The sequence below is a fragment of the Elgaria multicarinata genome, chromosome 11 (assembly GCF_023053635.1).
Source record: "Elgaria multicarinata webbii isolate HBS135686 ecotype San Diego chromosome 11, rElgMul1.1.pri, whole genome shotgun sequence".
In the NCBI taxonomy this organism is placed as follows: Eukaryota; Metazoa; Chordata; class Lepidosauria; order Squamata; family Anguidae; genus Elgaria; species Elgaria multicarinata.
Window position 1 is genome coordinate 22,929,079 of NC_086181.1, and position 24,067 is coordinate 22,953,145.

General features: G+C 45.3%; 1 protein-coding gene across 1 annotated transcript in view; it reads right to left on the bottom strand.

Moving 5' to 3' along the window:
• Window positions 1–20,388: 20,388 nt before the first annotated feature.
• Window positions 20,389–24,067, bottom strand: part of LOC134406261 (serine/threonine-protein kinase SBK2-like) — a 7,565-nt gene continuing 3,886 nt past the window's right edge. The window contains exons 3-4 of the mRNA XM_063137598.1: window positions 23,224–23,426; window positions 20,389–21,376 (exon numbers count right to left, since the gene is read on the bottom strand). Coding sequence (XP_062993668.1) covers window positions 20,783–21,376; window positions 23,224–23,426 — 797 coding nt within the window. The 3' untranslated portion in view covers window positions 20,389–20,782. The remainder of the gene's footprint in view (window positions 21,377–23,223; window positions 23,427–24,067) is intronic.

The window sequence follows — 24,067 nt, forward strand, 5'->3', positions numbered from 1 at the left end:
GTTTGTTAATGTTCTTTTAAAAATATGGTACTCAGAGCTGAACACAGTATTCTAGATGCAGTCTGCCCAGCATAGAAACAACTGGAACTATTACTTCTCACAAAGTAACAGGTTGCATAGATATCTTTTATCCACCTGGGGGCAGCATTAAGTCTTATTTGCTAATTCCACTAGAACCAGAAGAGAGCCTTCTCTTGCTGAATACAGAACAATTAGGTAAGGTGTAACTGCAGCCTCTTGGCTCATTACAAAGATCTGTAAGTATCAAGTGGGCAATGGAGTCTGTGTTTTAGGGGTAGTGGGAGGGAAAGGGGTGCAATTAAGTTATAGTCTGTTTATTGGTAATACAGTTACTTGTAATTGCAATCTTCTTGGCTTTCTCCGTAGGCTTCATACTTGGGAATTACCAGGGCACCGCCTTCACGGCATCACCTTCTTCGCAAACTCTGCGGTTTTCCTTACTCAGTGAGGGAGTGTGGGGTTTCCGGTGGTCATCTGGGTACTGGATCTGCCCCTGTCCCTCTTCCTGGTTTCTGGCGACCAGTCGGATCAGCTCCAGAGTGAGGTCAGACAGTGGAAGAGCTGTACTGACCTTGCTGCCGCCAAAAAAGTCAGGGTAAGTCCCAGACTTTCTCAAAGCGCAGCTTCGCAGGAAAGCCCTGCGATGGCTGCAAAGCTGCGACTGCATCACGTAACTGACGCAGCGCAGGTTCACAGCCACCGCGGGGCTTTAGCCACGTATAGACAGCCCCCAACTTTTCTGTTGCACATGCCAAAGAGATTGTTGCAACTCACAGGCTTGTTCCCTCCTAAAGCAAGTTTGTCCAATAAAATGTATTGCTTGACCAGTTCCATTCTTTATTTGTTGCATTCATACACTGTCTTATACTTACTTCTGTATCTCAGAAAGTCGCCTGTTATTGAGCTTTGGTAATATGCAAAAGTTGTTCAGTGTCATTTATTTCTCTCTTTCGTAAGCATATATGTCCCACCTTTCCCTCCATCAGGATCCACAAGTTTTCTTAATAGCAATGTAAACACAATGTCAAAGGTAATAAAAACTGCAGCACAGGAAAAGCAACAGCGGCATACAGTACAATAAGGATGAGATAAAGCATATGAGCAACTAAACTACCCATTGTCCCCAAAGCCCTTCAAAACAGCAGAGAACTTGCAGTCTAAAATGCATTAATGTAAGATCTGGATGAAATCACCTTGGGAGGAGCTTCGGTGCTTCCACTAAGAAAGATCAGTCTTGCATAGCCAGGCACAGCACTTCAGAAAATACTGGGAGGTGGACAGGGAGGGGCAGTACAAAATTGGGCTCCCTAGATAAGCAGATAGGCTCTTAAGCAGGGGGGTAATCCATTAGGGTTTCTGGCCTTATACTGTTCTGGGCTTAAAAGGTTAAAAACAACACTTTGTATTGGGCCAACAAAAAGCCAGTGGAATTAGCACAACCTTGCAGTATATGGGCCATGCAGCCTGCTCAAGTTAACATCTTCCCTACCACGTCATGATAGCTTTGAAATTTTTAATTTTTTTTAGAAGGAGCTCCATGCGGAGTGCATTGCAGTAGTCCAGCCTGAATGTTACTAAGTTATCGGTGTTAGGGGTGGGAGCAGGATTTTCTTTCTAGGTGACTAATGGACAGACAGCTGATCAATGTGTACTAGCTCTGATGGCTATGTGCTACCTCCAGTATCCGAGGCAGTACGCCTGCATGCACCACTTGCAGAGGAACATGGGTGGGAGGGTGCTGTTGCACCGTGTCCTGCTTTGTTGGTCCCTGGTCGACAGCTGGTTGGCCACTGTGTGAACAGAATGCTGGACTAGATGGACCCTCCATCTGATCCAGCATGGCATTTCTTATGTTCTTATGAGACAGTAGTGTATCGCTGGGGACCTTGAGTGCAAGAAATGAAGCTTGAGCTGTGTCTGAAATAGTATGTGCATATCTAGCTGTCTGTCTATCTCTGACTATGTTGTATTCAAAGCCTTTGTTGGTATTATTACAGCGTAACAACTAGCATACACGTATAGATTTGCTTTCAGCCACAGCTTGATTCATTTGCATGTGTTATTTCAAGCTCTTTGACCTCCTGAAAGAGCCTTGTTTGCAGACTGCTATGGTATGGATAGCACCTGTGAGATGTGCTGGATTTCGACAGGGAGACTGGACTAAATGACCTTCTCTGACCCCTTCTGATGTGTTGCCTTTGCCTTCATCCCCACCAACAGGGATCAACAGTTTCCTGTGTCTACTCTGGGGAAGGAGTCCTGACAAAACAACCCCAATGTTTATTTGCTGCAGGGCAGGGCGAAGAGGACCTGGATGACCTGTTGAGTTGTCCCAGCAGCTGAATGGCATCTTGGGGGCCAGCCTGAGCTGCTTGCCTGTTGGAGTGGGTCCAACATGCCATAGAATTGAGGTGTGAGAGCAGATTCCCAGCACTGTTGATGAGAGATTACACAAACACATTCACTGTTACACAACAGTCCTTGGCTGCTCTCCTGAACTGCCCACTAGGGAGTCACAACATCAGTTGCAGAAAACCGAAGAGAGTTAGGAGTCCTTTTCTCCTTCCTAATAGAAAAACAGATCTCTCTATTTCAGTGCAGATCACCTGGCAGAGATTAGATAGCCCTTAGCATGCTGTTGCTGTTCTTTTATCCTCACTCCAGGTGCTCAAGTGGGGTCGAAGCTTGCTGTACTAGCTTGACAAAGAACAAGGCTTCCTTACTCTTTCTATACATGGTCACATGCTAAGTAGAGATCCTCCGCTTATGAGTCAAGAGGAAGTGGGTGGTAATTATCCCAGATCATTATATTAAGAATAAAAGATGTGCCCACTCTTTCTTCTGGCAAAGAGAGGGGGAGAGCAAATGTGTCTCCCTTTTTTCTTTTTCTTTTTTGCATCTTGCTGTACTATTAATCCTAAAGAAGGCTCCTGCTGCTATGCTTTAAGGCTGAATTTTACAGATTGATCTTGTGCACGTTCGGCACACCTAAACCCATTCATTTTAACGGGACACCGAAATCCACTCTATAGGATCGGGTTGTACATTTTTATCATTCCATTCAGGAAAATCTAGCCTAGGCATGTTTTGCTTAGCTAGTTGAACTGATTATAAAATGTAGAGCCGCTCAGGTTTTGGAAAACCTGTCAATCTGTTTGCAGCGAAGCAGAAGTCTTGCAAGTAAGTCAGGATCTGCACGGCTCAATTTAATTAGCTCACAAATGACCTTAAATGTCCTTCCACAGGGTGTTCTTTTGTTCAAGCAAGCTTATCTGAATATCCAACAAACCTCGAAAGAATTTGAAACTTTCTGCAATGTCTTCTGCACTTGCGAAGCTAAGAAAACAGCTTTAAAATTGGATCTCTCCCTGCCAAAGTGGGGTATATCGCTAGCATTTCAGTTTTGCTCTAGCCAGTCTGATTTGAGGCTGGGGAGAAGGTGTGGCAAGGGAAGACGTCATTGAAGAAGGCCTGGCAGATGGAAGCTTTGACATATGATTTACTGTGTGATGTTCTAGGACTGCCAACACTAGTTGCACCCACTCTGGACAGAGCCAGGGATGTAAATCAGAGAGGAAGAAATTTCTGGACTAGTGCCAGGAACAGAATTAGAAGTGCTTTGTGGGCACAGGATCGAGCGAGTCAATCCATTGCAAAGCTGGAGGGGGACACAGATGGGATTGCCATCTGCCAGAATGCATCTCGGTTGTGACCAGCAGCCTTGCTTCCTTTCTGGAAGTTAAGAGTGGTTTACATGGGCCTTGCACGCATTGGCCAGACTAACACCTGCTTAGGTTCAGCTATGTAAGAAAACCCTGTGCTCTCAGACCCTATTATACCTACTCCCTGGGTTCCAAAGATACTTGCTGGTGGGTCCATTGTTCAGTGCTGAAGCCACATTAGGGTGTGGTAAATGAAATCAAGCATAAAAAATACACTTTTGCTTTTTGCGTTTCCACCTTGAAAGAGAATGTCTAAAAGAGAACTTGCACAAGACAGGTGGGGATGAAAAACAAAGCTTTAAATGGATACAGAAGTTACACCTCTCTGTGTTGGTGATCGTTGTAGCATCTGCTCTCTGCTAGAGGCACGATCATCTCTGGATTTTACAGGGGATCTCAGTGGTTAGTTTCTAAAACCAGAGGGGTGGGAGCTCAGCATTTTCTTGAAAGCCACAGAAAGAAGACATGTTGCCTCCTAGTCCTAGATGAATGGGAGGAAGGCTTGTTGAAATTTCTCAGTGATGAATGCACGCTAACATGCTTTGAGATCCATAATTGTCTATTATTTTATATTATCTTGCCCTATCCCTAAAGTTCAGGGTGGCTTCCCATTAAAATGTACATGTATGAAAAAGAAAGGAAAAAGCTTTTAAAAAAGAGCGTTTATCTCTGAAGAATAATGTTATTGGAGGAAACCACAGAGTTTGGCAGGCTAAAGCAGCCACCTCTCACCATGAGAGAAGCCATGGAATACCGTTGGCTAAAGTGGCAAAAGATATTCTAGACCTCCATACTCTGTGGTTTGCCTCTTCTTCAGGGACAAGCAATTGAGTTTGCTGGGTTGGAGCAGCAAAGAGTCCTTTATAGGCCTTCAAAGGGAAGAAAATGCAATAGGAAAGGTGTGGAGTGGGGTATTTGGGTTGGGGGGCACCTGTGGGTCGCCTGAGAGATCCCTGAGGACCACGCATTCCCGTCCTGTGCCCTAATGATTCTGTAAAGAGCCACCAAATAGAGCTTTTTACAGGCTTTCAGAGAGCAGTTGGCAATGCTGATGGTGTATGCCCTGAAAGGGAAGGGAGCTGTCTGTACTTTTGGCTAGTGGATGGGGCAGTACTGTCTGTGTCCTGCTCAGATGGACTTCTCACTAGGATGGGTGGAGGCTACTAGCCATGGGAGGGCCCATAATTCAGTAGTAGAGAACAGGCTTTGCATTCAAAAGACCCCATAGTTCATTCCCCAGCATATCATGTTCAAAGGTTAGAGGGGTTAGGAAAGACCCCTGCTTCAGACCTTGGAGAGCCACTATCTTCAGGATAGATCACACTGGCCTAAATAGTTCATTGGCTGACAATGGTGTAAGGCTGTATTGTGTTTTTTTGTGTTGGTCCGCTAGCAGATGGATTGAACCAAGCTGTCTTGCTTAGGCTGTAGTCCCAGAACAAATGCCCTTAAATACGACTACTTTGTGTGATAAAGTGTTGAGCCCACCTCCATTGAAAAATCAATTCTATAGCTCAGCATAGACAAGCCTTGGTTGAGGAGTCTGGTTGGAGGATCATGTCTTTTGATTAAGATGGCCTTTTGGTACTTCAACATTCTGTGGTTCTCATTTAGGGTTGTATAAAGGCTAGCTACTGTGTTCAATTTAGGTTGAGGAGACCTCATAGAAATCATTGCTCAGCTACTGGGTGACCTTGGTCCAGTCATTAACTCTAAGTTTAGCCCACTTCAAATAGTCATTCAGGATAAAATGGGATGGGGGTGGAGGTGGGGAGTGACCATCATGCTGCCGTGACTTCTTTGGGGAAAGGGTATAATAAAAATGTAATAATACAGAACTCAGGTAAAAATGCTTACTGTTGTTTTCTTCTCTATTTCTCCAATCTCCAGAAAATGCTGTAATGACCCGATTCACATGTCACAGCAACCCAGGAATTGCTGGGGATGAACTCATGCATGAGAGAGCTATTTCTGATTTCAATTAACAATCCAAGAACACCTCCTTCCTGGGTTGTTTTGTGATATCTGAACCTGGAAACTCTGGGTTGTTTATGGGTTAAGCAGAGTTAATGCAACAATGGACAATTGTTGGGTTAACTCTGCCTTCATGTCTGGGATCCCTGCTTTCAACCAAGACCCTTTGATCCTCTGTCATCTGCTAACTGGTAATCCCTCCTCTCCTTTTTATGGCTTTTTATTTCTGTGATTTCTCTATCTGGAATCCTTATCCTTGGACCTCTTTTAGAAAGTGACTTTTAAACGTTCGCTTTCGTGATCAAGTTCTAGCTAATAGAGATACATCATGTAAAACAAGGCATTGCTGGTGCCTCAGAATGCTTGACACCAGGTGAGGTGTTTCCTCAGCCAGGACTGGCTATAGGTTTGAGTGGGCCCTAAAGAAAAGAGCTCCTGCTGGCCATCTTCCGTTGGTGGGCCCATGGCTGGCAGTAGTGCTCCAAGCAGCACTGAGCCTCTGAGTCTAGCTACCATTTTAAGTCCCCACAATGCTCTCAGTGTAGTGGCACTCTGGGACACTGTGGATAATTAAAATGGCAGCAAGTCCCAGCACCTGGCTCTGATTAGAGACTCAGAGAACGTTTAATGCAGGGCCGAGGGTCTATATTAGTGATGGACCCTGCTGGGGAATGGCAACTGCGCAAGAATGCTGGGGGGTTGACATTAGCCCTGCCCTCAGCCATTCAGTTTTGTCTTTATTTACCTCTGGTGAGCACCCAGTACTTGGAGGGACATCCAGTCTTCTGTAAATAAGAAAAGGGTTGGGTCCTTGTAAATCGGCTGAGAATAAACAGAACACGATGGAGCAGTGATGGGGTAGCAGCAATGATAAAATAAATTCTAAGAAACAAAAAGAGGTTGTTGTGGCTCTAGATTTCCTGGAAGCGTTGTGCCCTAAACCTACATGTGTGGGAAGGTGTGGTGTGGTTCTTTAACAGTGATGTATTTTCATAATGGGCGGAGGCTTTCTTGTCTCTTATAGGATCATATGTTCAAGGGCTGAGCCCAGGCTTCCATAGCAGGTTCTGGGCCTGAGCTTTTCCTCAAATTCTGCTTTGGGTGGGGGGTTGTAATGGTTCTCCATGCAGCTTCTTACACATTCTAGAGTAGTATTGTTAGAGATTCTCTTGGGCCTCTGATGCACTAGGTTACATGAACTCAGGTTCATGCCAAGCTGACAACCAGCCTGTATTGGAAAATTAGTGATAATGCGTGGAGCTTTTGTCGAGAGGTTTTCAAATCTAGCATGTCCTCTGTAAAGCTCTTTGCGTCAGCTGCCGAGCTGGCTGGCACAGACTAATTGCTGCTAAGATTGCAAGACATTGGGTGTTCAGATAGGACCTTTGACATACTTTGCACACAGACATGTGTTACGGTCTTAAAAGGCATGATAAATCAATCCCATGCCTGCACTTTGCGATGCTATCCATTTATTTATTTATTATTTATTTAGAATATTTATATACCACTCCCCATTGAAAAATTTCGGAGCGGTGTACAAGGTAAAATGAAAATAAAAACAGAATAAGACAGTTAAAAAAAAAAATTAAAAGAAGCGAAAACAGAAATCCAAGGCTGAATGTTAAAGAAAGGCTTCTTGGAATAAAGATGTTTTCAGGAGGCGCCGAAAGGAGTACAAGGTTGGAGCCTGTCTGACCTCCAGAGGCAGGGAGTTCCACAGGAGGGGCACCACCACGCTGAAGGCTCTTCCCCTGGTGGATTGGAGGATGGATCCATCGGAGGATGGATCTAGGTGGAACCACCAGGAGCAGGCCCTCGGATGACCTCAGTGACCGGGCAGGTTGGTAAGGGAGAAGGCGCTCTCTCAGGTATCCTGGTCCCAAGTTGTTTAGGGCTTTGTACACAAGTACAAGAACCTTAAACCTGGCCCAGTAGTGAATAGGCAGCCAGTGCAGTTCCCTCAGCAGAGGAGTTACATGCTGGAAAGGGGCAGCTCCAGACAACAGTCGAGCTGCAGCATTCTGCACTAGCTCCAGCTTCCGGAGCAGCTTCAAGGGCAGCCCCACATACAGCGCATTGCAGTAATCCAATCTTGAGGTTACCAATGCCTGTACCACCGTGGTCAAGCTATCCCTGTCCAGGAGAGGCCGTAGTTGGCGAACCAACCGAAGATGGTAAAAGGCACTCCGAGCCATGGCGGCTACTTGAGCCCCCAACGACAGAAATGGGTCTAAGAGTATCCCCAAACTACGAACCTGTTCTTTCAGAGGCAGTGCAACTCCATCCAGAACAGGCAATGAGCCTGTCTCCTGGACTCAGGAACCACTCACCCACAGGGCTTCCATCTTGCCAGGATTCAGTCTCAGTTTATTGGCCCTCATCCAGCCCATTACTGAGTCTAGGCACTGGTCCAGGACCTGCACAGCCTCACCTGATTCAGTTGTCACAGGGAGATAGAGCTGTGTCATCAGTGTATTGATGGCATTTAGCTCCAAATCCCCTAATGACCGCTCCCAATGGCTTCATATAGATGTTAAATAACATTGGGGACAAGATGGTGCCCTGCGGCACTCCATAGCTCAATTGCCAAGAGGCCGAGGACTGGTCACCCAATGCTACTCTCTGAAAATGACCCCATAGGTAGGACCGGAACCACTGTAACACAGTGCCTCCGATGCTCATCCCACGGAGTCAATCCAGGAGGTTACCATGGTTGATGGTATCAAAAGCCGCCGAGAGATTGAGCAGGATTAACAGGGTTGCATTCCCCCTGTTCCTCTTTCGATAAAGGTCATCCATCAGGGCGACCAAGGCTGATTCAGTCCAGTAACCAGATCAGAAGCCAGACTGGAATGGATCTAGATAATCAGTACCCTCCAAGAGTGCCTGCAGTTGCTCCGCCACAACCCTCTCAAGTACCTTCCCTAAAAAAGGAGTGTTAGCAACTGGGCGGTAGTTGCCTAATACCATCGGGTCCAGGGTGGGCTTCTTCAGGAGCGGTCGAACTACTGCCTCCTTAAGGACAGCAGGGACCACCCCTTCCCAGAGGGAAGCATTTATCACCCCCTGGACCCACCCAGTCAGACCCCCTTGGCTTGCTTTTATAAGCCAGGAGGGACAGGGATTGAGAGGGCAAGTGGTCGGTCGCACTGCTGCAAGCACCTTGTCCACATCATCAGGCCGCAATAACTGGAACTGATCCCACAAAATTGGGCAGATGGTGGCATTGGACACCTCAACTGGAACTGCACTAAAAACAACGTCAAGCTCGCTGCGGACAGAAGCAATCTTGTCGTCAAAGTGTGATGCAAAAAGGTCACAGTGGGTCCTTGACGGAGCCAGGGCCCCATTTGCTGGGGATGATGTTAGCAACCCCCAGACCACCCGGAAGAGCTCCGCTGGACGGCTACTCGAGGACACAATGGAGGCAGCAAAATAAGCCTTCTTTGCTGCTCACACTGCCACGCAATAGGCACGATTATGAGCTCTTTAGCGTGATCGGTCATCTTCACTTTGAGTCTTGTGCCATTTACACTCTAGCCAATGTCCAGCGTGTTTCATTGACCGCAACTCCTTAGTATACCAAGGAGCAGAGCGGGCTCTACAGGACTGGAGAGGGCACTCAGGTGCGATCAAGTTGATGGCCCTCTGTATCTCACCGTTCCACAGTGAGGCTAGGGCCTCAGCTGGATCACCAGCTCTCTCCACTGGAAAATCCCCAAGAGCATTCAGAAATCCATTGGATTCAATCAGTCTCCTGGGGCAGACCATCCGAATGGGTCCCTCACCCTTGCAGAAGGGTAGTAACACCGTGAGTTCAAATCTCACCAGGAAATGGTCCGACCATGACAATGGGGTTACTTGAAACCCCCCCCCCCAATCTTCAGACTACCCATCTCACAGCTTGGAGCAAAAACCAAATCAAGGGTATGCCCTGCTTCATGTGTTGGGCCAATGACAAACTGAGACAGCCCCATGGTTGTCATGGAGGCCATAAAGTCCCGAGCCGGAGCCCCAAAGACAGCCTCAGCATGAAAGTTGAAGTCGCCCAGAACCACTGTCCTGGGTTCCTCCAACACCACACTCGAGACTGCCTCTGCCAGCTCAGTCAGGGAGGATGCCGGGCAGCAGGGTGGGCGGTATACCAGCAGCATCCCCAATCTGTTTCTCTGGCCCAACACCAGGTGCAAACCCTCAAGGCCTTCCCCAAGATGGAGTGGTTTCCTGGTGATAGAGATGGAAGATCTATGAATCACGGCGACTCCCCCACCCCGTCCCTCCAATCTATGTTGGTGCTGCACTGAGTACCCAGATGGGCAGAGCTGAGTCACATCAACCCCACCCAGCTCACCCACCCAAGTCTCAGTAATGCCCACCAGGTCAGCCCTCTCATCCAGGATTAAATCATGAATAAGAGAGGTCTTATTGCGGACTGACCTGGCATTAAAGAGTAGCACCACAAGGAAGGAGGGCTCAGTGGATGAGCTACCAGGTACATGAGAACTAGAGGAGGAGGGTAGAAGGGGAACAGTGTGAAGACACCTGAAACCCGTTCTACGCTGATGTTGCAACCCCTTCCTCCTGCCATATCTCCTTCTGCCCCAAATCACTGGAATAGTGGCTCCCTTCCATATGTCCCTGCATCACGGCTTCCCAAAAACATCTTTACCTACACCACCTATGCACTCACTCACCATTCAGACCCACACTCAGCCATACAAACAACACATTCACATTTCTCACTTGTGGTAACCAGCCACTGGTCACAGATGGACATCAGGCTACTACCAACTAAGTGATAAAGTGCTTTCCCACCCACCCCACACACAATCTCCCTCCCTTAGTAACTGCTAATTCTACTACTACCTGATGTGTGGCCACACTCCTCCCCCTGGCTCTCACACAGGGGAGCCTCCTGCTTCAAGTACCACAGCCTCTCACTCTGGGCAGATGAAGCAACTATAATAGGTGAAGCCCCCAATCTCTCCCTCTCACTCAGGGTGGGGAGGACACAAGACAAGGGTCCACATTGTGATGACATCCTCTCAGTAATGTCCCCACACACACACTGTGATGTCATCCACATAGTTTCCTGGCAACACAAGGTGCTGTTTTCAACATTACAGGGATTAAGCTGTCTTGCCCAGTTTCCAGAGCAGCCCTTTCTCTGGATGTACAACTGTTCAAGAATCCAGTATTGTGGCTTTGGGCCTTTTAAAAGCTCATTCCTCGCTCACACACCCCACACGTCCCTCTGCTGAGCTGGTGTTCATAAGGATGAGGTATAAGAGTACAATTCTACCCTCACCCACTTTTTCCTCACTTCCTGATCTTCTGCGTTGTGACAGTTCCTTGTATCGAAACAGAAGGGTCTCCATTGATGCGGTGAGTCTGTACAGTGAGAAAGAGTTGCCCATCCCAAGTCCAGCTGCCAAAACATCTTCAATTTAGCATTGAATCAAGATCGTGGGCAATTTTATCACTGTCTTCCCCTTGCTATTGAAATTTAATTCTACTATGTTTCAGGCACAGCCAAATAGCAGCCTGTGATCAATATCAGGTCCACAACGTGGTTTTACCTGGTTTGATACCTGCAGCACATTACCGGGCCATGCCAGTACCTCACCAGGGTTGAAGGATAGGAGAGGATGGAGAGTTGGGACAGGAGAGTCTTAGCTTTCTTCTCCAGCAGCTTCAGTGAGAGCAGAAGCATCTTGGCTTCCTCTTCCATCCATCATCCTTTGCTCTGAGCTACGGTTGGCATTTGACCAGTCAACTTACCTGTTAGTTACTGATTAATCATCAAATACTTAAAGCTTCATTTTACCAGCACAACAGGAGAGGCAACGTTCTCCCCCTTCCAGAGAAAAATCTTTCTATCAGTGATCTAAGAGTAAAATATCCCTGAGCATATGCAAAATGCCTGTCCTTTTGTCCAGGGAGTGCTTTCTTACCTTTCTGGGAATTGGAATATGTTGCCTTGTGTCCTCATCTTAGCTTGGCTACCTAGTGTTAGTAGTTCTGCCTGAGAGGCGTGGCCTGATACAGCAGTCGCATTCAATTGTGGGAGAGATCTTTAGGCTCTGCTCATGGTTGGCTCATTTGTTTGTCATTTGGGATTCCAACACAAATGTGTAGACATCCTGGATATATCCAGCAACATTATGCAGTGACCTCTCTTATGAAGGAGTGAAGCTGTATGAAACAGCACAGAACTTACACATTTCACACACACACGCACATGCGTTGCAGTACAAATGTATACAAACCTTAGTGTGCATGCGTGTCCATGAGAGTGCACACATACATATTAATAGCAAATACAGATTGGCTAGAGGAGGGTTTTCTGGCTCCGTATACATTCTCCAATTCTGGCATCCAGTCAATAAGTGGAAATTCTAGTCAGGCCAATAAAATTCTGGCTAGCTGTCAGCCTGCGCCTGTAAGATGACTATTTCTTTATTTTTATTTATTTATTGCATTTCTATACCGCCCAATAGCGGAAGCTCTCTGGGCGGTTCACAAAATTAAGACAATTCAAAACAAAACAACAGTATAAAACCATAATATAATATGTGCTTCTTTTGAGATTCCTCATGAAGGGTGCATCTATGTTCCTGTTTTGATGATGTCATGTGCTGGCCACTGGGAGAATCTGGGAGGCGAGGGGAGAGGCAGGAGCCCTGAGAGTGTTGCATTGCATGAGATGCCTGCTTCTAAATATGTGAGGATGTGCATGTTACTCCCGGGGAGTTGGAGACCAAGAAGCTCTGACTTCTGCCACTGCTCTCAGATAAACCCATGATGCAATAAAAATGGAAGGGTGCCACTTTCAGAATACCATTCAACATGACTTCATGGAATATGTTGACAATATTTGACCCTGTCAAATAATAGTCAATTAGTCGGTCAATTGCAAATATTTAACTAGTCAATTGATTGGAATCCTTATCCTGCTATGAGAACACACAACAGCCAACAGGCTTGGAATTAGAGGGCAGAGCTGGGTTAAAATATTTCCGTGTTTGCTGAAATGCTCCCCACTCCTGTACTCCAGCAACATCACAACCAGATTCTAAGCTGTCATTCCCCATGTGCCCACTGCTCCAGCTTAGGTAGCTAGCTGTTGCGGAGTTATGCTATTGTGAAGAGAGATTGTCCTATGCAAAATGTAGGTCCTTCCAGGAACAGGCATTTGCAATTGTGCCCACTCACAGCACTTTAGAAATCACTGTGGCCGTGTTTTCATCACTCTTTGAATCTTCACACCATAAATATCAGTTTCCAAGGAACATTTTGAAGAGTCAGAGGATTAGGACTCCCCACCACCTGCCCAAAGGTCAAGAAGATTGACACGCAGCGAAGCACATTCAGTACTCTCCAACAAAATGGCTACCTTTTGATGCCAAAGCACGAACACCTCATTACAAGGATGGCTTTATAGGCCCCTTCCAACTCTACTATTCTATGGTTCTAATTCCATGCTTGTCACAGGTCCCACTCCCTGGCTGTTCAGATAAACACCACCTTCCTGCCTCCATGATGGGCAGAACTCCTATTCTCAGCAGCACTGAATATGTGAATTGATGCCTCTCTGCGACCTGGTTCACACAATGTGATATGGGTTAAATATGGGTTATCGTTGAATCGTGGATTGTTGCTGAATTGTGGGTTGTTGTGTGAATCCAGCCACACTAACAAACCATGGCTTGTTAAGCACTAACAGCCCACAAATAGAACCCATGGTTTATCATTGGGTTGTGAACTCTGGGTTACTTGTGGTTAACAAGCCATGGCTTGTTAATGCAGCTGAGTTCACACAACACAACAACCTACAATTCAATAACAACCCATACTCAACTCATACTCTGGGTTGTTATGTAGTGTAAACCAGGTCTATGTGTTTAGGCAATTATAATTTGTTATGTATGGAATGGAATGAGACTTGACAATTCTCTTAGATTTTAAAACTGATCTCCCTCCTTAGAAATCCTTTTTGTTTCTCTTTATTCACTATTTTACAATTATTATTATTATTATTATTATTATTATTATTATTATTATTATTATTATTTATTTATATAGCACCATCAATGTACATGGTGCTGTACAGAGTAAAACAGTAAATAGCAAGACCCTGCCGCATAGGCTTACAATCTAATAAAATCATAGTAAAACAATAAGGAGGGGAAGAGAATGCAAACAGGTACAGGGTAGGGTAAGCAGGCACAGGGTAGGGAAAAACTAACAGTAGAAAGTAACAGTAGAAGTCTGCACAACAATAGGACTATTAATTCAATTTTCCTAAAGGATTCTAGAAACAGCTAAGCTTTCAAAGACTGAGGTTGCTAGATCAAAGAAAGCATTTTGCACATCTGCTTCTCTGGATGCTAATTAAAATAACCTTGCAAAACATGGCTGCTCAATCAAAATGTTTTATTTTTCCAAGCACCCTTGTATCTCCTCTGCAAACCCATCATTCTCCAAATTGCTCCCTAGCATGGTGTGTGTGTGTGTGTGTGTATATATATATATATATATATATATATATGTGTGTGTATACGTACATACATACCAAAGCAAACCTAGCAGAAGGTGCAAAAGGTGATCAGTCTGTTTCAAAATTGGGGCTTTTCTGGATGATGCATATAATTTGCAATTAATATGCAGTTGCTTCTCATTTGTTGCAGGGGATCCAAATATCTGTTTAGGGCAGCACTTCTGTTGTAAGGAAATCACATTTCCCTGAGTGCTCAAGCTACAGTATTGCATCACTGGGAAAATGTGGTTTCCTTGCTCCAAGAGCATATCAGCATATTGTGATAGATCGAATGTTGCGTGCAATGTGTTTATGTTAGCATCATAGGAACTTATTGGTAGTGTCTGACATCACTAGTGACAAGCAAAACAACTCCTCTGCCACATACCCATTTCAATTTTAAGATTTATTTCTGCTTCTCCCTGTTTGTGCCTCCTGCCATCCCCCACTCAGCTTCACATGCTCAAAGGAATAGAAGTACGATCTGTGTCCTTCCCCCACCAACTCCAGTCCAAATAAGAACAAGAGCAACACATGTTTTTAGGGAGACGAATCAATAAGGGAAGAGACACACAGACAGTGTCTGTGATGTTGGGAGGAGCCCCACCCCTATGGAGAGCAAGGAGGGGGTAGGGGAATGGGGCAAAGTAGGATGGAAAAGGACACACACACACACTGATTCAGAAGCAGCCAAAGGACTTCGCTTGAAACTGACAAGACATTTGGGTGAAAATGACTAGCCTTGTCTTGCTTTGAAGAGTGGACCTAGGCATCAAAGGAACAACATAATCCTTTGCAGTGGAAAATGGTTAAAAACACACAGATCTAAAGAGTCTCCCTCACCCCACCTTCCTTTCCTCCCTTGCTGTCCTGGCTGCTTGATTTGTATATATGTGGGTGAGGGTTGCTGCTGCTGCTTTTAGCTTGTTCAACTGGGGAATTTAGCCGCTCCTGTTTCCCTGCCAGGAGGGAGCGGGGGAGTTCAGAAGCAGCAGGAGGAAAGGATTTGAATTTGTACACCCCTCTCCTTCATCAGCAATACTGCCCCTTGAAAACATGCCCACACTACAGCGCATTGAAAATGATGGATGAAAAACACATGTTGAAATTTGAGTGATGTGTTTTCGCATGCCTGGAAGAACCGGACTTTCCCCGCACCAAAACATTTCGCTATAAAAGGGGGGGGGGTAGAACCGCAATCACAGCTGGACATAGTCGATGTCATCTGAGTCCTTCGCAGTGAAAGCAGGCTATAATCTTGGCATCATTTGAGTCTTTTGTGTAGATTTCGCTGCAACAGCACAATGTAAGGCTAGTGGGATGAAGCTGTGTGTCACTAGATTTATCAGATGCCAAGGAGAACAAGGTTCCTGTACTCTTTAATAGAGACAGGACTTTCTCAATGGTGGCACTTAGGCTGTTTCTACACCTGCCTTTTCCCCCGGGATCATCCCTGTGCATCCAAATGACACACAGGGGATCCTGGGAGCAGGCAGGGATGATCCCTCCATTTTCCTTTGATAATCTTTAGGTGTAGAAAGGGCCTTAGAATCTAATACTCCCTTCTCTGGCTAGCTCATTTGTGATCCCTTTCCTGCCAGCATTCAGAAAGTTGGTAAAAACTGCCCTTTAAGGGGATGCTTTTAATCTCCTGAGTTGATCGATTTATGATGTTGCTCTTTTTACTAACATTGGTTGTTTTAATTGATTTTTAAATTTAATTTATTACTGTTTTGTTTTATTTTATTGTGCACTGCTTTGAGGGTCCTTTCTGTGTCCTCATCAAAAGTGGCATGTATATAAACGGTTGTGTAAAATAAGGAATGATAGATAACAGCTTGTCATTCAGTGGCAAGAAAAAACTACCTTCTGAACGTGGCCCACCAGTTGACGACCAATGATCTAACAACTGGTGTCATAGGGATGCAACCTTTCCTAAAGCAACTAATCATTGGCATATGTTATTCCATTTTAAATTAAAGCTGAGCTCCTTGTGAGGGGCAGGACAGGAGAACCTTCATGGTCCAGGAGACAGAAAAACTATCCAGACCCATTTAAAACCAGCCAGGGGATCAGCTTTACTTAGTTTATGTTTTGAACATCGCTCTCAAAGCCTTGTCAGCTCCAGTAATTCATTGCTGGGCTGACAGTTTAATTACTCCTACATGTCACTCTTCCCTCTAGAGGTTGCCACTAAGAACCTTTTTTTTTTAGGGTCTTTGAAGGAGAGCTAGTGGCACTAGGCACTAGCAAAGAGACCAGACAAGGACATCACTTTCCCCATCATGGGAAGTTTTGGCCCCTAAGTGAAATCTGTGACTTGTCGTCAATATTTATTTGCATGTGTTTTTTTTAATTTAAATGTATGTTGCAAGAAAATCGGCTATTAGCTGCTGTTGCAAGTACCACCTGCAGTGTATGTGAAGCTTAAGAATGCTCAAAAATAACTAGTTAAATTCACCAGTATAGAGATGTGTAGGAATCTCAACATAGGCATAAAAGCAGGTCCTCTGATTACATCTGTTTGCAATGTGGCCAAGACACAGAACTCACAACAAGGTGGATAGCGACGTGCTAGGGTCTTGTACCCCCACTTAATTTGATGGGGCAAAATAATTGGACTATATTTGGCAAAATGTTTGGGGATTCAGTCTTCTGTTCCAGACACTTGGCTCTTGGAGGATAGGTTTAACCCCCAACTGTATTCCTTTACTACAACTCCTCCCCTCCCCCCGAAATTAATTGCTGCAGTTTGCCCATACACCAATCCTAAACTCCTAGCCCTGTATAGCTAAGCCATGTCAGGTCAAATAAAATGATTTTATGCTTCTAAAACATATTTAAAGCCAATTCAAGCAGTCCCCCCTTTGCCTTATTTTCTCATGCTGTGGAGAGCATTCTTCTGCTAATGTCCCTTTACTATAGCCCAAACTGTGTATACTATGCATTGAAGAACAATAATCTAAATTTTCCATTAAGGAGAGTAAAACATGACAACCTGATCCATTAAGCAAACTAAACACATTTGCATGTATGCTCTTATTTTGCAACCCCTAGCCAGTCACCACGCAGAAATGATGAGAAACTATGCAGGGCCAGATTCACACCAAGCAGGATATGACACTGTATATGCTGTGTGTCCTGGGCCCCAAGAGTTGTCACTTTTGTTATAAACCGTTTTATTTAGTAGTGTAGATCCTGCCCCACCTTCCGACCACAGAGGTGCTGTTTAACTCCTTTTCTGAGATTTCTCCCTGCACTGCTTATGAATTTTCAATCCCATTCCCCTACCCATGAGGGCTAGAAACCTGTGTGCGTTCTATTTGAATTATTATCAGGATATACAGTTCAGTGCCAGGTCCCGAACTCTGTGTGGATCAGTCCTGGATGTGTAAAAATTCACAGAGTCCCAAACGTAATCTCCCTCAAAGCCTTGTGACCCCAAATCTGAGCTCTCTCAAAAGAATCAAAAAAAGAGGAAGCACAGGAAAGGAGGAGAGAATTTTTCTCCAACCCACCTGCTGTGGCCATCTTCAGCACCAAGTTATATTTAGCAGCTGCGTGAGGGGTTGCAGGAGCCAAGCAAAATTGGCTGCTTGTTAATCGTTTCCGGTTACAGCTGCTCTTGAATGTTCATATCTCGTAGCTTAAGGAGTCTCATGGCCCCCATCTATACGACAACGGGATTGCTCCTCGTTGAATATAAACGCGAATTTTCATAGATTCAAATGTAGGCAAAGAGTGTCACACTGCAGCAGCAACAGCGATATATCTCCTGAATTTACTGCTCAGATTCATATAAGAGAAAAACCAGTGGGGGGGAGGCGGTAAGGAACGAGGCAGCAGAGGAGGATGCGAAAGGGGGACTGAACACATCTCTTCCCTCTGGCTGCCCATTTCCCCCTCTTTGTTTTAATTTTATAAGCTCTATCTGTGGAGCTCTGCAGTTTCATATAATTAAAAATGAAAACAGCGGGAAGGAACGAGGCAGCCAGAGGAGGACACGATAGGCGGGAAGGCGGCCAATCACTTTGTCCTGCCCTCAAAGCTATGCCCACATTTCAAAATTCAATTTAACTCCCCAACAACGCATAACTATAATGCGGTGCAAATTTATTTATTTTTATTTATTTATTAAATTTATATACCGCCCCATAGCCAAAGCTCTCTGGCTGGTTTACAAAAGTTAAAAACAGCGGACATTAAAAAAAAGTATACAAAATTTAAAACCATCAAAAATATATAAAAACAACAGTCGAAGGTTGATCCAAAACTACGAATCTGCGCATTTTACTGTCAAAAAAACCTGCACTACAGCCAATGGGCCGCTGCGTCATGTGTCCTGAAACATGAATCAGCGGGTTTAGGTCGGAGTAAAGAAGCCGTATAGACATCCCCATGCTGGACACGACTTGAGAAATCAGACAATGTAAGGGTATGGTGTAAATGTGTGTGTGCCCCCCCTCCGTCAACGTTGCATAAGCACACCTTATAAGAACCATCATATTGGCTCCCACAGGTTCGCCCTCTCTAGTGACTGGTGTTGGTTATCATGGATGTAATTATCGGGGAGTTTGTGACGAGCGGAGATGGGGTGATTGTTAGCTTCCCACATACATTCACACCACATTTTTTCAGAAGACAACTGTCATGACAGACTTACTACATGCTCCTGAATGAAACAACAACCTTCTAGAAAGCTTCGCCTGTTTTAAAATGCCTTCTTTCCTTCTCATTTTTGCTCTCCATTTGCAAAATATGCCTTGGCTCCCTTGCTTGAGTCATTTCCAGTGGCTGGTCTACACTGGCATCTTTGAGCAACAGGCATCTTTGCTGCTTGTGACATGCCAGGGTCTGGGTCGTGTGGGGTTCTGCCTTTGGGTGGAAAGTTCCAACTGATACTGATACTTTTATACTGTTGTTTTATACTTTGAATGGTTTTAATTTTTGTGAACCGCCCAGAGAGCTCCGGTTATTGGGCGGTATAGAAATGTAATAAATAAATAAATAAATAAATAAAATGATTGCTGTTTTCTTCTGGTGTGTGATGTTCTAAAAATGGGTGCCAAATGTAAGAAGTAATTTGTCTCTGACTTCAGAATAGCAGAGAGCAAGGAAACTAAATGGAGTTGAGGATACAAGATAGGGGGACGGAGTGGACTATGGGTGGGTTTGTATGTGCAGAAAGAGTACGTAGGATGCAAAGATGGTAGGATGGACTACAGTACTTCAAGTGAAGGTGACCACACTTGAAAGCTACCCCGTGTAAAATCTGTCTTATCACAGCATGTGCAGACAGAACCTGAGAAGCAGGGACTTGAAGGAAAGAGAGATGGACAAGTCTTGGAGAAAAGACTTCAGACAGAGTCTAGAGAGGAGGGACTGTGTGCAATTAGCAGGAGAGGCTTGTGGGGTCAGGAAGCTGGATGGGACAATAGTCCAGAAGACAGGCTGGCTAAAGGGAAGAGGATGGAAACAACAACCTGACTGTAAACAGGACACCAGAGTGGAAGAGCTGAACTTTATGTAATGATTCACACTTGCCCTCTATAATTCTGCTGATCCGTTTTTCCTTCTCCATTCCTCAAGCAGCAGGAAGTACCAGTCAACCACTGAAAGACCCGTTTGCTTTGGAAAAGAGAGTACTGACAATGTATAGTGTCTCTGTAATGTAATCTATTTATTTTACAAATGTACAAGGTGAGTATCACAGCAGCATACAAATAAGTGCATAGGCAGGTAGTGCCAGACTCATAGCAACATCAATTCCAGACGCCGAATCAACCTTATCGCCTCCTGAAACCCCTTAGCAACTTTGCCGGTCCAAGATCAAACTGCTCCTGGCAGACCTTATTACCTCCATTCTCCTATTCTTCAGTTGGATATGACACGAGACATTCCAAGGTGGTTCTGGACAAAGAGCAGCATAATTACTTGTCAATGCCCAAGCCATGACAAGCACTGGCAGACTTTGAGCAGTGGGACACCATGGTTCACAACAAGACAGAAGACGTTCTGTAAATCTGACCACTGTTGTTGCAAAAATCAGGGCTACTGATTTCCAACCTACTAATTCAGAAGGAATTTTAGGTAAAGTCCATTTGGTCTGATCCAGAGTGAGAGGAGATACCAAGGCGGTGTAACTCCATTTTTGGTTCCTTTCCATGACACTTTATTCAAGGATAAGATGGCCAGCTACTGACTGAAGAGAAGCTGAACTCAAGTCATTTGAATCTCTGATCCAGAGCTGGGACATGGGACTGGAGAGCGATTCTCCTAAGACAATGTCACAGAGGAGGCAGTGGTTCCCTGAGTCATTTCGTCCTTCCCTACCCTGCTGGCATTTGCTCTGTTTTCTGAATCTGGCAGTCTTTTCTCTGTTTCCGTGGATTCACTGAGTTTTTTCCTTGTTCCTGGGAACAATGAGATCTCTTAATTTGGTGTCTTTGGTCCCTCAACAGCTAAAGGTGAGATTTGGGATTGGTGCCACCCTCTCCCTTCTCCACACAGACGGCCTGACTCCTTAGCACCGCTGGCTGGTGCCATGAAGTTCCCTGCTGGGCCGGGAATGGCTCTGGGCTTCCGGCAGAATCCAAGGTAGCTTGATATAATTCATCACCTCCTTGGCCGGGCTACGGTGAGTTGGATTGGGCTTCAAAAGCCCCTGCAACATCTCCAATGCCTCGGGAGTGAAACGGCCCCAGTGAGGTGGGCGTGGGGCAAAGCGGGGGCTGCGATGCCAAGAGACAAAGCTGCGGTAATACCGATCGGCAGGCACAGCTGTGAGCCAGGGAAAGTAGCCGGTGAGCACGCAGAAGAGCAGCACTCCCAGAGCCCACGTGTCAAGGCTGGGCTGGGCCTCCAAACGAGCCTTGGGGCCCAGGATGCTCAACTCTGGTGCCGTGTAAGGCAGGCTCTCGGGCAAGGCCTCAATAGCCTGGCCTCGTGGGCAGCTCAGCCCAAAGTCCGTCAGCTTGATGCGCCGGCACTCGGGGTCGCACAGCAGCACATTCTCTGGCTTGACATCACGATGAACCAGCCCCTTGGTTTCCATGTACTCCAGGGCACTGGCAAGCTGGAGGGCACAGCGCTTCACCCGTTGCTCAGGCACACCAACCTGGAGAAAGAGAGGGAGATCTGAAAGTCACATACAGCTTCAGAGTCCCTGAAGTTGGTGAAGAAGCCTTCGTTCCTCAGCAAAGCAGGGTCTTCAAGCAGGGTCATTTGGGGCCCTCCTCTGAGGGAGGTTCAGAAGATGGCAACAGGGAGAGGGCCTTCTTAGTGGTGCCCCCCAGATTATGAAACACTCCCCTCAGTGAGGTCTGCCTGGTGCCAACATGTCATCCTCTTGAAGTCAGGCTAAGACTCTCCTCTAATCCCAGGCATTTGACAGCATACAAAGGTGTTAACCAATTCTGGGGTGTTGATTTTTTTTATAATTATTTTTGTATGTAGATAGATTTTATATTATGTTTTAAATTGTATTTCTATAGTTCTAATCTTTTGTAAACCTCCCAGAGAGCTTTAGCTATTGGGGTGTATGGAAATGCAATTATTAATATTAATGTTGTTGTTGATGATGATGATAATGGTGACAGCAGTAATATTTGAGGAGTTCGTGATTTGATCCCTTTTGCATTATTGACGTCCATTCAGCCCTGATAACTAAGTCCAGCCAGAGTATCTGCTCCAGTCTTTTTAAGTATTCTGTCTCAGACAGCTTTCCAAGAAGAAACTTGAAACAGAGCTGAGAGAAGGGAAAGAAGTGCACATGCATTGTTTGTATTCATGCCTCTTATTATCACTTGATATAAGCATGGAATTTGGTATCACAACCAAAAGCTAGGAGAGTGAAGAAATCTATGCTTTCAATTTTTTAAAAAAAGTTTCTAGCCATCAGGCAGGGTTAATAGACTAACCAACTAATTAAAATGTCTTTAATTAGGGTCCAATCCTAGAAGCAAGTCTTAGTGCAATCTCATAACTAAGGCCATGATTTATTTAGGTTGAGAATTCAGATTTTCTTCACACAGGATTTGGATGACTGCATCCTTAGTTACTTTGGCTGAATGTGCAGAGGAGGCAATCGACTGAGAAATAAGAGTTTCGTTGAGAGATGTTTGAAATGTAGGATCTAAAAATTTTAAGCTAGCCATAATGATGAGCGAATAGTTCTAGGTGGGGAGGGGGAGTGACATGTGCCCTGTGCCCTGTAAATGCTCGGAGGCACTTTTATTACTACAAGTGTTTCTGACAGCAAAAACAAGTCTTAGTGTGTAGCTTTTTTACTATCTGTAATGGCTGAGACATGGGGGTGGGCATGGGAGGAGCTGCATATGAGTGAAGAAACCTTGCACTCTGCTATCTCTCTTTCTTCCCTACCTCATATTTGGGGCTGTTTCAAACAATATGGAGGGCTGAGAACCATGGAAAGGCGTAATTGACCCTGGATCTGCCAGTTACTGCACTGTGTTATCAATCTAACTATGGCCCTTTCTACACCTACGGGTGCAGAGGGAGGGAGAGGGGGCGATCCCAGACTTACCTGCTTCTGGGATCGTCGCTCTCGGTTCACATGGGCCACGTGACATCACAGGCATCGCGCCCGTCATTTTTTTTTTAAGAGAAAGAGTTGGAGTGCACTTGTGCTCCAGTGAAAATTAAGGTAAAAAAAATGCCCCGACCCATCCCCACCCCACCCCGAGGGCCCTGGACTCTCCCCGTCCCGGCTCCTTCCATCTGATGACCCTCGCTACTTGCGGGGAAGAAGCCAGGACAGGTGTCTTCGGGATTGTCCTGGGACCACAGGTATAACTGAGACCGGGATAACTGAGACCTTAGGGATCATCACTCCCTGCTCCCGGGATCCCCTTGTGCATCATTTGGATGCACAGGGATGATCCCTCGAAAAACGGATGGTGTAGAAAGGGCCTAAGTAATTGTGTCATGCCCATGCAATGTTACCTGTGGTACCATGAGACAGAAGAGGTCCCTGGCCATGGCCAACTCCTGTGCAAAGACGTAATGCTGTGGAGTCTGGAAGGCGATACCAAGGGCAGTGGCAATGCAGGGATGGGCCCCCAAAGTCAATGCAATGCAGTATTCACTCAGGAAATCCTGCAGCTCTGTATTCTTCTTACGTATGAATTTCAATGCCATGGGTGTTCCTGCAAGAGAGGAAAGGTTAAAATGCTTGGCTCATGAAAGAGAGGAGAGTTCTACCCATTCCAGATCAAACCAGCTGGCCTCACATACCTGTATAACCTCACTTGATTTAAGAGTAATTATGGACTAAACTTCCAATTCTAAGGTGTTTTATTGTTCTTGTTTTAATAGCCTACGCATGTTTACTTTAAAGGAAACAACCGGGGTGGGGTGGGGTGGGGGACTCACAATCATTTACTCTGGAATAATCTCATTAACATAGATTTAGCATAGATTAATTACTAGCAAATTAAGAAATGCGGTTACTTTAAAAATGATGACATACTCTCAATCTAAGTTATAGTGGATTGAATCAAGACTAAAGAGCTCAATCCTATGTGTGTCGACTCAAAAGTAAATCCTAGTGAGCTTGATGGGGTTTACTCCCAGGTATGTGTGTAGGGGGGATCTACACTATTGCTTTTAAAGCGCTTTAAAGCACTTTGAAAACGTTTTGAAACCTGTATATGCAGTGTGTCCTGGGCCCCAACAGTTGTCAAAACTGTTATAAAGCGCTTTAAAGCAGTAGTGTAGATCCCTCCTCAGGATTATAGCCTAAATTAGGTCTCATGGTCCAAGTAATTATGGACTGAGCTTCCAATCT